The sequence below is a fragment of the Limanda limanda genome, chromosome 3, assembly GCF_963576545.1.
Source record: "Limanda limanda chromosome 3, fLimLim1.1, whole genome shotgun sequence".
Lineage (NCBI taxonomy): Eukaryota > Metazoa > Chordata > Actinopteri > Pleuronectiformes > Pleuronectidae > Limanda > Limanda limanda.
This window is the reverse complement of record NC_083638.1, coordinates 4,433,255-4,447,809: the sequence shown is the minus strand read 5'-3', so window position 1 is coordinate 4,447,809 and position 14,555 is coordinate 4,433,255. Positions and strand designations below refer to the sequence as shown.

Here is a 14,555-nt window from a genome sequence, read left to right as displayed (position 1 = left end):
CCTGGTCAGATCAATTCATTTTAGTCACTTAACCCATTATGTCCACCTCAGTCATATAAGTCACCGTCTGGCCCGTCAGTGATCTTTGGTGTTATGTACACATTTATATTTTACCACCTCGAGAGTCAAGTGATCTCATTGGCCGATGCAATAAAATAACTGAAACTCAGAGACAGTTAAGAGTATTTTTGGTGATGATTTATGGCTCTTGTTCTAATCGTGACCCTCCACACCCCAGGAGAAGTCTTTGTCTAATATAACTTAAATGTTGTTTATTAGAGTAAGAAGAGTTGTGGTTCCTGTTATGTTTCTGTTTGCAGCTTCTCTACGTCAAAAAATACAAACTTCTGCTGAATGAAAGTAGAGAATTTTGTCTCCAACATTTGATTCAGCCTCTTTCAATGTCAGGCTGTGCAGGTGGAAATAAAAAAAAAAGTTACTTTACTTGTCTTTGAAACGTTAAATGTTCTCGGGCCTAAATACATCTCAGGTCATCGGGAGCAGGTTTATTCAGTGACACCAGAATCAGAATTGAAGCAGCTTTTAGTTTCTATGCTCCTCATATAGAACACGCTTCGTTAATAACCTAAAATCAGATAAAACTGCTCCTTTAAAACACTCATGTTTGTTTTGGCAAACACACAGAACCTTTTTTTTTAATCTTGAACTAATTATTTGCTGCTTTTTGATTTTTAAATTCTGTTTTAATGTGCTCTTTACCCTTTTGATTTCAACATTTTTTAAATGATGCTTTGTCTCTGTGAAGCACTTGGAATTGCCTTGTTTATATTGTCTTTTAAATGCAATTTTAACGTCTTTTTAATGTCTTATTTTTAATGCATTTCGATTCCTCTACAAAGCACGTTGAATTGCCTTGAGTATGAACGGTGGCCTACGAATAAACCTGCTTCGTCCAGGAGCTTAGACCAGGGATGTCTTTTTAGGGTGGGGTGGGGGGGCAGTACAGGGATAACAAAAGTTTTCTGAGGTAATGAATTACACCAGTGGAAAACCAGGCACACACAAGGGCGTTTACTCACAGGCAAAAACCACAACATTCACTAGAAGGCTGTCAACAGCAAAGCACAAGATGGTTATTACAGATGCCTTCAAAATAAGATCCTTACAACGCAGATCAAACTTAGCAAGTTGTCACAGCCCCTTCAAACGAGGAGCGTTTATCTCCATCCATCAGATCGAGATGTTCAATGAATGTCTGTATATTCTCAAAAAACATGGGGATGAGGCGGCGGCTGGAAACCCACGTCAGAGAAGTTCTCTCTGAGCTCATTGGACGCAGAGATTAATTTTCCGGTCAGAGGATGAGGGCTCTTCAGTGTCAGGGCGAGTGAGTGCTGCTAAATCAAGACTTACTCACATTAAGTATTTAACTTCTGGTGAATTTCGTCCTTGTACATGAAGTCGCCTGCACAGAGCATGAGGACGTCCTGGATCCTGAAGACTTTGATAAGTGTCCAAAGGTCAGGGATCAGACGTCCAGGTCCATCTTGGGGCTGACAGACAGCAGGAGGACGTCAGACACGTCCCTGAGTCTGCTGGAGCCGTCTGTCCTCCAAGCAGCGACAGACCCACATGGACACCACCTCTGCGTTACCGTCGTTATACTGCACGATGAAGGAATGCTCCTAAAACGTGAAGAGAAAGACGAGTGTTGAATCAGTTTTATTTAGAAACAACTGAGAGTGACACTGTCTCACTGCTGCAGCTCCTCTCTTCAGCTTCTGTCTGTAACATGAGGCTGTAGCTCTCGTCTTTACATAAAAAAACACACTCAATGAAAGAAACTTTGAAAAATCATACATGCGTCATTTAGGGATTAGACTAACTGGAATAACTTTCAAATTTATTTATTTATTCAGATCAAAAATACAGAATTTTACTGAAAATAAAAAACAAACCCAGTGAGGTTTAGTTTCATGATAATCAACCTCAACTTCTAAGTACTTAAATATAGAGATTTGTCTTTTTGGGTTAAATCATTCACTATTTCAAAGTAAAGAGTATGATTCAAGTAATATGAACGTCATCTCTCGTGGCACTTATCTTACTCCATAAATGACCTTCAAAATAAATGTCATCTGTGGCAAAAATGAACGGAAGTAGCAGTAAAACACAAGTAACGAGCTTTCTCATAAAAACAGAGAAATGTATATTTTAACGGCCATCACAAAATCTTTATACCTATCGTGCAATATTATTTTTTATTATCAAACAGATTGGAGCCACAAACATTATTACACTGCCGCATGAAGCGCGTTGTTTAGTAGAAACTTGTATAATTATTCTAAATCTTGATTCAAGAAATTAAAATAAAATACACATAACCTCAACAGGAACATCATTAAACCGTCTTAAATATTAACGACCAACAGATTTTGTTTTAAATGCAGAACGTTTAAGTAATGGCTTATCAGGGCGTTTTGAAGAAATATCTTCGGAGTTTAACGATCGACATGAGTCATAACAGGTCGTAAAAATGAGTGATAAAACGTAGCAGTGGCACTAACTAACTTTGTCAAAATCCAAATTGCAATTTTCCAATAATTTTCCAAGGACTCGCAAACAAATGCAATCGCAGTTTTGATTGATTTCGATCGATAGTGCAAACGAAGGAGCTCCTGAACCCGCTCATCAAGTTTGTGACCCGCTCGCAGCTTCACTTGTTACCGCTGCACCACTTAAACAGAGACGTCACATGTGATATCTCAACGACAGCGCTTCCAATCACCAGCCTCATCTGGGAGAGGGGTCACAGAGGTCACAGAGGGCAGCCAGAGGTGAGAGGGGCGGAGCCTACAAATGAAACAAGTCGACCGAGGCTGACCGTGAATTTTATCTGTGGTGTCTCGATGTCCAATTAGATAAACAAGCCTGCAGCTGGCCGCTTCAAATGAACATGTCAACACTGATTTCCACGATATCGGTGCCTAACAACAAGAGACTGTCACTGCTGTGCACTGTTAACAGGAGCTCCGCCCCTAAGTGACACATCAGGCCCCACAGAGGACTCCATGGACAAAGACTTCTCCTGGGGTGTGGAGGGTCACGATTAGAACAAGAGCCATAAATCGTTCGGGCTGACGCAGTTTATAGACCGATCTCTGCTCGCACCAGATGTACTGATATTGCTATATTGCATGTGTCAGCCAATCAGCAACAAAAGCCTCAAATACAGAAATGTCAAATATATGAAGTTTGTTTAATTCAATGTATTTTTATGTCAACTCTCAGCTTTTGAAAGGCTTTCAGTCAAGTGCAAAGGAGCAAACCTTGTGAACACGAAAACCAAATCTCACTAACAACAGTGGCATTACCATAGTTTCTACTTGACATAGAAAGTGACTCCAAGGTGAGCAGTGTTGTTGTCAGCTGTTTCTTCTGGGGTCAGACAATGTTAAATACCCCCCAGCACCGAGCAAACTGGTGCAGACAATGTAAGATTAGCAACAAAGTAGGACAGACCCAGTCCTGATGCTTCACTCCGTCCCTCCTGAGATCCTCTGCGTGTCTATTTGCGGTTGCACAGAAAAATATGATAAACTGAAGAGCGAGTGTAAAAAATGAAATCACACGAGGGATTCACAAGTTTTTGTAATTATCGCGATTCCTTCATAAAACCCATTGAATCAGCTGGACCTCCGTTTGAGTTCTCTGCTCACTGCTGTTACTTGTGATCGTTCACTACACGAGTGTTGTTGTGTATTTTTAAGTTTCAGAGGAAAAAACGACACATTCCAGCGTTTTCTAATCCTGCACAAACTGTAGAGATTGCGAAGGACTGGGGGGGGGGCCCCATCAATCCTGTTGTCCTTCTAATGGGCAGCTGGGGTTAACGCAGTCTGAGGTTAATTACTCTCATATCAGTGTGTGTGTCAGTATGCAAGTGTGGAGTGGACGCTCCTGGGTGCCCCAATGTGCTGGAGACTCATCTCATCCATCATTCTTCTTTGCCTCAGTAGAGCGGGAGTGATACAGAAATAAAGAAGGAAGACCGGAGTGAGATATATATATATATATATATATTTCAGCGCTCCACCTTTGCTCCAGAAATTAACCCTGACAGGCCGGAGAAATCTGCTGGAATTTGACCTGGATGAAGGTGTGTGTCTCATCACACCAGGCACACGTGCTTATACACATTCATGCCAAGACCACCTGTTTTCGTTGGAAGCAATGTCCCATCTGCTAAATACAATTCACAACTACGTGCCAGAACAGTGGGAACCATTAAAGATAAGTTTGTTTGCAGTTTCTGTTTCTGTTTTCATGTCGAACTTTCATAACTCATAAAAAACTCCTAGAAGTCCTAAAAAAAAATCTAAATTTAAGCTACTTTTACCTCCATCTGCTTTTATTTCATGTGATAAAAATTGACTTTGCATTGACATGATTTTGTTTAAATGAAACTTAATTGTTCTTACTGAATCACACATTATTAACAAGAGCTTCAAAGGTATATTCTGAATAAACATCTGGAATAAAAAGTCCAGATATCGTACCTCTCAGACTATTGAACTCCTTTATAACCAAGCAATATTTACACTATCCTTCTTTGTCCTAGGTCACATGTCTACACGACGAGTCAAGTTTTAGAACTCTGAAAGCTGCTCAAACTGCAAATGTATTAAAAATCTAATCATGCATAATGACCCAATAATAAAATGTCCTGCTACTTAAAGTTTGACATGTGAGTGAAAAGTAATAAGCAGATTAAATAACATCTCCTTGTTGGGTCACTGAGGGTGTTCTGACTTTCTGCTGAAGCCGTGTGTGGACAGAGGTGAGACTCATTCAAAAGTTCCATTAATCACCGTCTGGCCACATCAAAATGGGATAATCACCTGAAACCGCTCAGCTCAAATAGAAGCGGCCAGAAAACCCAGGGGAAATTCTACCTAACTCTTTAATTGTTTGAAGCCTTTGAAGGGTCTGTTTAATCGAAGATTAATTTATGCATTTTTAAATAACACTACGTATGATTAATACCCTCAGAAGAAATTAAAAGCAGTTTGAGGCAATTATAACAAGAGACTGGTCATCACCTCATTAGAATAATGTTAGAAGAAACGTGTGTGTGTGTGTGTGTGTGTGTGTGTGTGACAGAGAAGAGGGAGAGGAGGTAGACAGAATAACTAGGGCTTTACCGATTTACATGCTAATCACTGGCTCCCTCTGGAAACTGGTTGCGACTGGATTGTGTGTTTGTGTGTGCCTCAGTGTGTGTGTGTGTGTGTGTGTGTGTGTATTAGTTAATACTTTGGTAGAAATTAGTGCACAGGGAAACTACTGTTACGGGTATTTTAACTGTGCAATAAACTCACCATTATACTTTTAAGAGATAAGGAGTTTAAGTTACAATATTAATCATTGTCTAAATTTCTCTTACACCTTAAAACACAGAAACCTTGTTTTGATAAAATCAAGGTTTCTGAATCAATAGAATATGAATATTTTATGCCAAAAATTGAGTTTGTCCGGGATTCAAATATTGAGGGATGTATTTTCGACTCCTGCTATCCTTCAAAATGTCGTGACTGAACAGGTGCCCAGCCGCAGCCGGCCCAGGATGTGTGAATGGGGGTTCATGTCAATAAAGACCCGAGGGTGAAATGTGAAAACATTTGGCAACAAAAGTGTTGACAGAAAAGTTTAGGGGGGGGGGGGGGGGGGGGCGCAGCACGAAGCCCCAAAAGCTGCAAGGATACACAAGCATGACTGTGAAAATCCTTTTTGCACATGTAGCGATGTTAACATTAACAAACCAATTCCTCAGACACCAACACTGCTTCCAAAGTTTGAGCCGCATGATAACGGCATCACACAAAAAACACACACACACAGGTGATTAGATAATAGTCAATGACACAAGTTACTGCCCAGGAGTTTTTAAAGCACAATACTGAAGAATCTTAAGTGGGAACTGTTGAGCTTCTCTATAATGTTGTAAAGTCTCGACCTTATTCTATAAAGCACCTTGAGATAATGTTGGGATTTTTGGTGGTGTACAAAAAAAGTGTTAAGTTGACGAGTCATGATGATTGAACGAAAAACAAGGAGATTATTAAAACTAATAAAAAGTGTGGTTACTATGGTGATTTGGTTCATGACAGATGTTAACGTGGATTCAGGTTTAACGAGTGAGAATTTGTTAGTAAGAAACATCCACAGTTTATGATACTGGCTCTATCAGTGGTCAAATTGTGTGTGTGTGTGTCTGTGTGTGTCTGTGTGTGTGTGTGTGTCAGTCGGAGACAGGAGGGCTTCCTTTGTGACAAACCCAGGGACTCATCTGGTGTCTCCAGGGTTGAAAAGGGGGCGAGGGAATTTGTGCGCGCGTCTGCGTGTGTGCGTATGAATAGAAAAAGCAGAATAGGAGCGCTGCATTGACAAGGGTGCTAAAAGGCTGTTTGAAGGCTGCTGGCTGGGGAGCGAGGGATGACGAGGGACGGGGGGGTGGAGGGAGGGAGGAAGGGAGAAATGAAATGTCCATCAAATCCCAATCAAAGAATATCTGGGCAGGGGGGGTTGGGGTGATCGCTGTTGTTCTTCTTCTTCTCTCGTACATAATAGCACATGTATAAAATGTTTGCTTCAACAAATTAACGAATATGAAGCTAAATGTAAAAAACAACTATCTTCTCTCCTTCTTGTTTTAAAGGTTAGTAAATAAAGCCAATGAAGCTGCACTCGGTCGGCTGTGCATTGATGGAAAAGGGGGAGGAGAGAGAGAGCCTGTTTAGAACCAAAAGCAAGAAACCTCAGACAGGATGGGTCATCACCAAATACCTGCAGCCAGCGTCCTGGGAGCGGGCCAATGGAAAGTCTCCTGGTTCACCCACGTCATGAGCTTATGATGACAGGATAGAGTGTCCCACCATGAAAGATGCATTAGTCAAAGGAGAGAAAAACACACTCACTTTCCTCTCTGACGGCTCGTCATGCCATTCTTTACAGAAAGAAGGGACTTGGAAGAAAAGATCCTTTACCGATAGAGGAGAAGCACAGAGATGGATACGCTCCAATCCAGAGATTTCCTCTTGATTAATTAGAGTCCAACTAACTGACAAACGGATTATGAGTCATGGTGTGTAAACCGACCGGCCTCAGATCAACTCTTCCACCGGTGTGGTGGTTCTTTCTGCTGAGGTATCGAATAACAAGCCACTTATTTGCTTGACGGAATCACAATGAACTCACCTGCAAAGCACAGGGATGGGCAAGAAAATTAAATGACCAAATATTGTGACATTATTGGATATTCTTTTTTAGAGCGTAGCCTCTTAAGCAGCGGGTGAGATTTGCCTAAAATGCCTGTCTGAGGAGTACCGAAAGTAAATTGAAAGCTGTTCTTGAACCATTTGGAGTACATGCATGATCTTGGTCTGTTTGAAAGGTAACATTCTGAACTTCCCCCCCCCCCAACAGTCATAATCAGTCTAAGTGCTACTGACATTGAGTAATAGCAGTTGGAACACAGTGAAGTAGAAGGTTTTTATTCCCGCCTGAATATTTTTTGTTAAACAGATGCCTGCAGATGACTCTAGCTGGAAAACACACTGGGACCCTAGCATGAAGCCTTGACTAGCCGTGGTTCAAATTTAATAACAATACCACAGAATATTAGTATTTCACAGATTTTTTCCTAAGGGCATGTCTAGGCGTTTTCCACAAAGGCCATTTGGAATTATGGTAACCAACCAGGCTAAAAAGGCTACTTTTACACTCAAAATCATACTTTTATATAAAGGAGGCAAAACCGGTCATATGGTTTAAAATGTATACAAATAAACATCTTTCATGTTGTTTACATCTTGATGCTGGCTGCGCTGAGATTACACAACAGCTGACTGTGGCTATTCTTTGATGTAATAGTGTGTTTTGGACTAATTATGTTACTGGATTGGATCGTCTGGACCTTTGGTACCAAGACTGTTTTCGTTGGAATGTTATCGATCTGTGGATTAATATGATGCTTCTTAGGTGAGTGACGTCGACTTTGTGATTGTTTTTTTTTGTGTTAGTGTCTTGACTGAGACGTTCCACTTGGCATATAGGGTATATTTCAACGTTTTCTTTGATTTGGCCTCAATTAATTCATAGATCTTAATGAAAGATATCAGGCATGTTTACAGGACTGTTATTTAGTGCAATGTGGTGCAGATTCAAATGAAGATCTAGTAAATATAAATGTGTCTTCACAAGGGGAGTGTTGTGCGTCGGCGGGGGGGGGGGATTCGCTCTCTGAGTGCTCGTCTAGGATCCTGAATGACACCGTCTGCTGATACAGTAACAGTTGTGATTCAATGACGTCAGCGCTGTCTAGTCATTGTCTCGTCTCAGTCGTGAAAAACAGAAAAAAAAAAAAGGGTCGTTGACAAACATATTTAGTCGCTGTCTTTGTTAAAAAAAATTCCACACTAGTTGTAACAGACTGCGTCAAGCTTCAGGGACGGAACCCATCAAGAGCCGGCACGCAATCAAACAGCAGCCCTTTAAAGAACGTCTAATAGGCTCAAATCCCAGTGACAATAACAACATCAATAAAAGCTATACCAGTGATTAGAGAAACCGCATGCTGAAACCTGATGAGCAAACTAGAGCTACCGGTCGAATTCGTATGGTCATAAAATCACATTATTTGCTCAGTGTGTACACTTGTGTGTGATTTCCCCGCATTACCTACCGGGAGAAATGAGTTGCACGGATAAAAACTGAGAGCACACTTTCTGTACAGCAGCCGAAGAGGGGGAAAGGGGAGCTGTGGCAAGGTGCATTAACATACAGATAGAATAGGTAAAGAGTTTTAATGTACTTGGGAGGCTGGGGGAATGGGGAGGAAAGAGGGAATAAGGAGGAGGAGGAGAGAGAAAGACAATCAGCAGGCTGGTGCCACCGAGGCAGGCATCCATGACCTTATATTTCAGTTCATCACGGGCAAAGGAAGAAATGAGAGGCCTACAGGAGGACAAAAATATAGGTAAAGGAAAGACGGGAGGGGTCGAGGAAAGGAGGGAGTCAAAAAAAAGACAAGAGAGAACAGTGACAATTTGAATAAGAGCACAGAGATCGCAATGAATATGAATAAATTGGGGCAGAGGAGGAATGTGGACGACAGACCTGAAGCATTTAAAAACTAGAAAGATTGAAATACAGCGTGTATGATTGAAAAAGACTTTGTATATAGTGATGAAAAGAGAGAAGTTGGAAGAGCACTGATGCTTTCCAGCAAAATTGAAGAAGAAACGTCCAAAATACCCATAGTCGATACTTTGTGAAAAGAAAAGAAGAAAAAAGTCCTTGTTCATCTAAGCAACAAATATTCTTTGCGGGTTGTGTGTAGATGTTGTGTACTCGTACATCCGTGAAGACAGAATCATTCAATTTACCAGATCTTTCAACTGGTACTGTATGTTCTGTCAAGTGTCTAGACGATGGATGTAAAGCCAATAAAAAATTGTCATGCACAGAAACCTTGCACGCGGAGTCCTATGCATTTTATTATTCTATCTACTAGATAAAATGGAGACATTGAGGCCGTCTGTCTTCTTGAGAAAAGAAAAAGAAACAATGACAAGATCACTTCCAAGTTTTTTTCCCAGATATCTGTGATCCAGTTTGAAACACAACAAAAAGCTGTTATCCACGACATATCAAAATTGAACCTTCCCCTTTTTTGGGTCTTTTATCGCATCTACTTGAAAATCGATTTTAGATTTTTCGCATAGAATATGTATTTACAGAGTAACAATGCTGCAGTGAAGTAGAACTCGATAACTGGGTTTACAGGGGGGGGGGGGTGTCCCGGATGATAACATGTGTTCATACAACAGATGATAAATTGGCTATTCATCGGTGGAGGTCTGATATTGTCTGATAAGCATTGGTAATAGAAGTTTGACGTAACCCTTGTCCTTGCATTATTTTGGGTTTGAATTAAGAACTGCTTGTGAAACCAAGTATTGAAGGACAGAAGAAATCACAAGAACACACACTGTGAAAAAGAGCATCTAGTTCAGACTCATCAAATATGATTGTATAATTGTTCAAGGTATGAGGATAAGAGCAGTAAAGACACTTTGCCTAAAACCTTATAATGCCGTATGATTTGAATTTGAGGATGTCAGTTTGAGGTCTTGCTGAAGATGTCAAGGCCACATCTGAGGAGGCACAGGAACAAACCAGGATCCTGTTGATCCACAGCTCAGCTAAGTTGTTGTGTAGCCAAAAATACACTAGTGTACAGTGATTGGTTGATGCCTTTATGAATTAATTGCAAAAATAAAAGCCCCACTATGTAAAGAGAATAACAAAGAGTCAAACTATCAAGATCCTCTCCACGACAATAAAGTGCCAGTTTCAGTATTTATGAATATTTGAGTAAAGTGTCACAAACTAGAAAGGTACATTTAAATTCATTTGATCCATTTTTTATTTGGATCTGCACCTAAATGCCCACACTCATAAATACCACTACCTTAAACATGCCTCTACTTTTTTTAAATCAAGATCCATGAGTTATTCTCTGAGAAATAAACTAAAATGTCGCAAATATCACAACGTTAAAGAAAGGGACAAAAAATGTCTGGAACCGCCCCCTGATCACGAACTTTTAACAAGTTTAAATTTAACAGGTTTTTTCATAACTCATACCCGTCCTTCCACCAGCTTTAGTTAGCCCTAAACTGATATATAACAGACAGACAAAAAAACGGTAACAATGGAAGTTGTGTTAAAATAAAGGTGAATAAGTTACATAAAATTGAGCAGCAACTTCCTCAAAAACAGTCCTACATGTTCTCGCCCTGAACCACTTTTGTCCGAAGGCAAGAATTCCCGATGAGTGTCTCGACAACGTTTCCCTTCACTCCTCCTTTCTGGTGTGAAACTGAGAACATACAATCTGTTAGCAGCTCTGCATTTACACCCCCCAGCCCCGAGACACAACCCTCCACCCGTCCGCTCTCTGTGGACCCGGACAGGCGCTGTCCTTGCTGCTGACACAGAAAACCGAGCATGTCCTAACTCTTAAAAGGCCGTTGGTGCAAACTGCTGTGGTCGAATGTGTTAATGCTACACAGGTAGAGACTGGAAGAAAATCAGAGTCCACGTTGGAAGGTTTGGCTTCTCCTGACAGGGAGAGCAGGAACTTAGAGGAGTGCTCAACTCAATCAGAGTCACAGAACTGATGGTCTTCACATTAACGTTCAGAGGAGAACACCAACAATCACAGCTGCTTCATTCTCTCTCAGCAAATTACTTTTCCCCTCAAACGTGATTTGTAGTGTTTGCTTTTACGTTCTTTTTGAGTTTCACTGTACAAAATACTGCAATTTGCCACTTGAAGACTATTTTCATCTTCCGAATGGATCAAGTTTGTCTTTTGTTTTCGTTTTGACGGTTACGCAAGACCAACACAGTTTGGAGGCAATTACAGAGAAATATGAAAGACACCTAGATATTTTACAGTATAAATACACCAGCTCAATACAGTGTAGGACAAATGGTATTATTGTATGGCATAATAAAAACCACAAGTTTATGGTTTGTTCACATCAAAGTCTAAATATTTTTTCAAAGGCCTATTTTACCAATCGTATGGAGTTAACAAATGTAAAACTCTGGACCTTCACAAACACACTTCCCTTTTGTCCCTTGCTCCAAATTTCATTAGGCTATAAAACTTAATTTTCTAAGATATAATTCTGGGACTCTTGTGCAGCAGCTAGTCCTGACTCATTCAGTTCAGCTCCCATGCAGTGAATTAAAGGAATTGTTAGTAAAGTAAATCTTAATCCTGTCTCAAGGTTTCTAGCTGCCCTCTCTCTGACACATTTCATAGGTAGCAAGAAGTTAATCTCTGTTGTTTCCACACAGAAATGACAGCTTTGCACAAAACACAACAGTATCTTCCAAAACTACAGAGATAATAAAACTATGTTGATTTGAGTTTTTATTGGAATGCAGGGATATGATCACCTTCTGTACACAGTTATTCAAAACTTATATTTTGTGGTCCTTGGAACTATTTAATGGAGGCTTGGTTTAACTTACCATGAGGTTGTTGGGGGCAGGCCTCTCCTTGGGTTGCCGCCGCATACTGAAAGCAGAGATACAAGCAGTTTATATCCAGCCACCATTCAAACTGTGTTTATAAGAGTCCAAGACATGTTTTTGTTATTTCGTTTTAACAGCATGAATGTTCAAGAGGAGGAAAGAACCCAAACTATTCATTCCACAGAAACTGAAAGCAGTTTCATAGACAAAAACCACAAAACACAGTACCTTTAAGTTCAATACATATTTACTTTTACTCAGAATACGACAACTGGGGCGGTTGATTTATTATGTGTTTGTTTCTGTGAGTGTCCTCCACGGTGTGTGTACACAATATGTCAAAACAACCCACACTGGGGACTTGTCTGCAGTCATGTTACTGGTTTATGTACGACAATGAATGGGCCATGACCCTGGAAGAATAGCCGGGAGAACCGGGTGCTGGTCCTGCACCAATGCAGAGCAGGTCACCTGTACCTCAGTCTGTCCTGAGAGAGAGGGGGGCTGTTTAAGTAAATACAGGTGCCATGGGGGTTAAACAACAGCTGGTATAACCACCTAGAGACTACTGAGTGCACACACACACACACACAGACACACACAGCTTGCATTTGGTTGGAGTGTGTCTGCAGATGTCTGTGTAACTGTAAAGGTTACAATACAGAGGCTAATGAATCAGAGGCAAACCCAGTGTAAACATTGTTTTTGTCCTGTTGCATAAGATAAATCAATCCCTCCTCTTTTCAGCTTTTGATTCAATATCAGCTGCACTGAATGCCCGAGCAAAAACCATTAGATCCACAATGCATCAACGCACACAAGCAAATGCACTTTTATCTCATTGTATACCCTTATACCTTTGATTCATCTACAATAATACTTTAGCTCATGTTAAATGCAGCTTGTGGTCTTTGTAATTGTTCAGTCTTTCTCTGTGGGGCTCAGAACATTGACCCTGGCAAACATATTAAGCTGCTGCAAAGTGGGATCGCAAACAAATGCACCACACAGTCAATAATCACTGAGCACAGATAAAATTACATTTAAAAGTGGAAGGCATTAATTAAAACCATTTCCGTCTATCTGGTTAAAAAATGTATTAAACAGTGACAAAGGCAGACTCACCACTGAGTGATGAAGTGGACAAACTTTTCACTGAACTGTTCAACGGGAAGAATCGGAGGATCCTGTGAAGAGGAATAGAACAAGTTTAATTTTCACATGGAATGATTATAACATGGTACAGTTCCATTAATATCATTAGTTGGAGGTTTCAGTGTTTTACAAACTTCACATCTAACAATTGGTCGGAAACAGAACCGCTGTAAAAGCTGGAAAGGAGCCATGGTCCTAATATGCACATTAAACAAATTTTATCTTTGTTGATATCAAAAAAACAACAGCTCTTAGATAGAAGATAAAACCAAACACCCAAAGCATAAATATTCACAGTCTGACTTAATTTAAAAGAAAACAGGGGATGAATTGTGACAGAACTCACATGAACGTATTTCAGGAGGAAGGTGATGTCTGTCAATTGCTGCCAAAATAAACTAATTTGCGCTGTTTGTGTTTAGGTGTGTGTTGTCATGCTTGCTACATCTTGTCAATGAAGGGGTCTATGAACCGTGTCATGTACAACAGCTGTGCCAGACTGACCCTCACCTCATTAGTCCGTCCATTTCCCTCCTCTCACTCCGATCGTTTCCCTCCTTACCTCTGCCGGTGTCAACAGTTCTAGCTTTTATAATTCATCCCCAATATCCCTGCAGACAAAATGCTGACCAATGTGTAGAGATAGCAACATTAAATAAAAATCTAGATTCTCTCCCTTTGTTTCTATCCCAATAAATAACAGCAAAAAACTCATACATTTTGGGAAATTTATGTTTCTAGTTCCCTATTATTTATTTTCATAAAATAATGGTTTTCATTTAACATAACAATTGTGGTAATAAGAAAGTATTATTTTATAAGGTATCATTCTGTAAGATTTTCCTGTTGTTTTTATATATAGATTTATATATATTCATATCCAAACATGTGAAAATAAACGGGCTCATTCAAAATGAGAAAACTAGCATTAAGTTAAATAAAACAACTCTGGACTATGAACAGATATTTCTTCCACAACTTTGCAAGGCAGCAATATTTCATGCGAGTCAGTGGCTGAACTACTGAACCACAGAGGTTAGTACCAATCATCGTCCAATGAGGGATCAACTACCAGCAGCCATGTGGGGGCGTGTCTGAGGTGTGATGACTCACTGTAAAAGACATCAATGATGGCTACTAAGGATGTTAGCACAGACGCTACCGTAGCATCAGCAGTGGATTGTATAGAAAGAAGAGCAAAGACTTGTTTTTTGTTGATAAATGAGATGCTTTTGCAGTTTTATCGACTGGCGTTAGCAGCCATTATAGATGGTGACGGACAGATGGCTCATCCAATCACCTGCCAAGTTGTTTTTGAAAGCACC

The 14,555-nt window shown here is 40.3% G+C and overlaps 1 protein-coding gene across 1 annotated transcript in view; it reads right to left on the bottom strand.

Moving 5' to 3' along the window:
- Positions 1-957: 957 nt before the first annotated feature.
- map2k5 (mitogen-activated protein kinase kinase 5) overlaps positions 958-14,555 on the bottom strand; it is a 48,357-nt gene continuing 34,759 nt past the window's right edge. The window contains exons 20-22 of the mRNA XM_061068318.1: positions 13,201-13,262; positions 12,073-12,118; positions 958-1,646 (exon numbers count right to left, since the gene is read on the bottom strand). Coding sequence (XP_060924301.1) covers positions 1,536-1,646; positions 12,073-12,118; positions 13,201-13,262 — 219 coding nt within the window. The 3' untranslated portion in view covers positions 958-1,535. The remainder of the gene's footprint in view (positions 1,647-12,072; positions 12,119-13,200; positions 13,263-14,555) is intronic.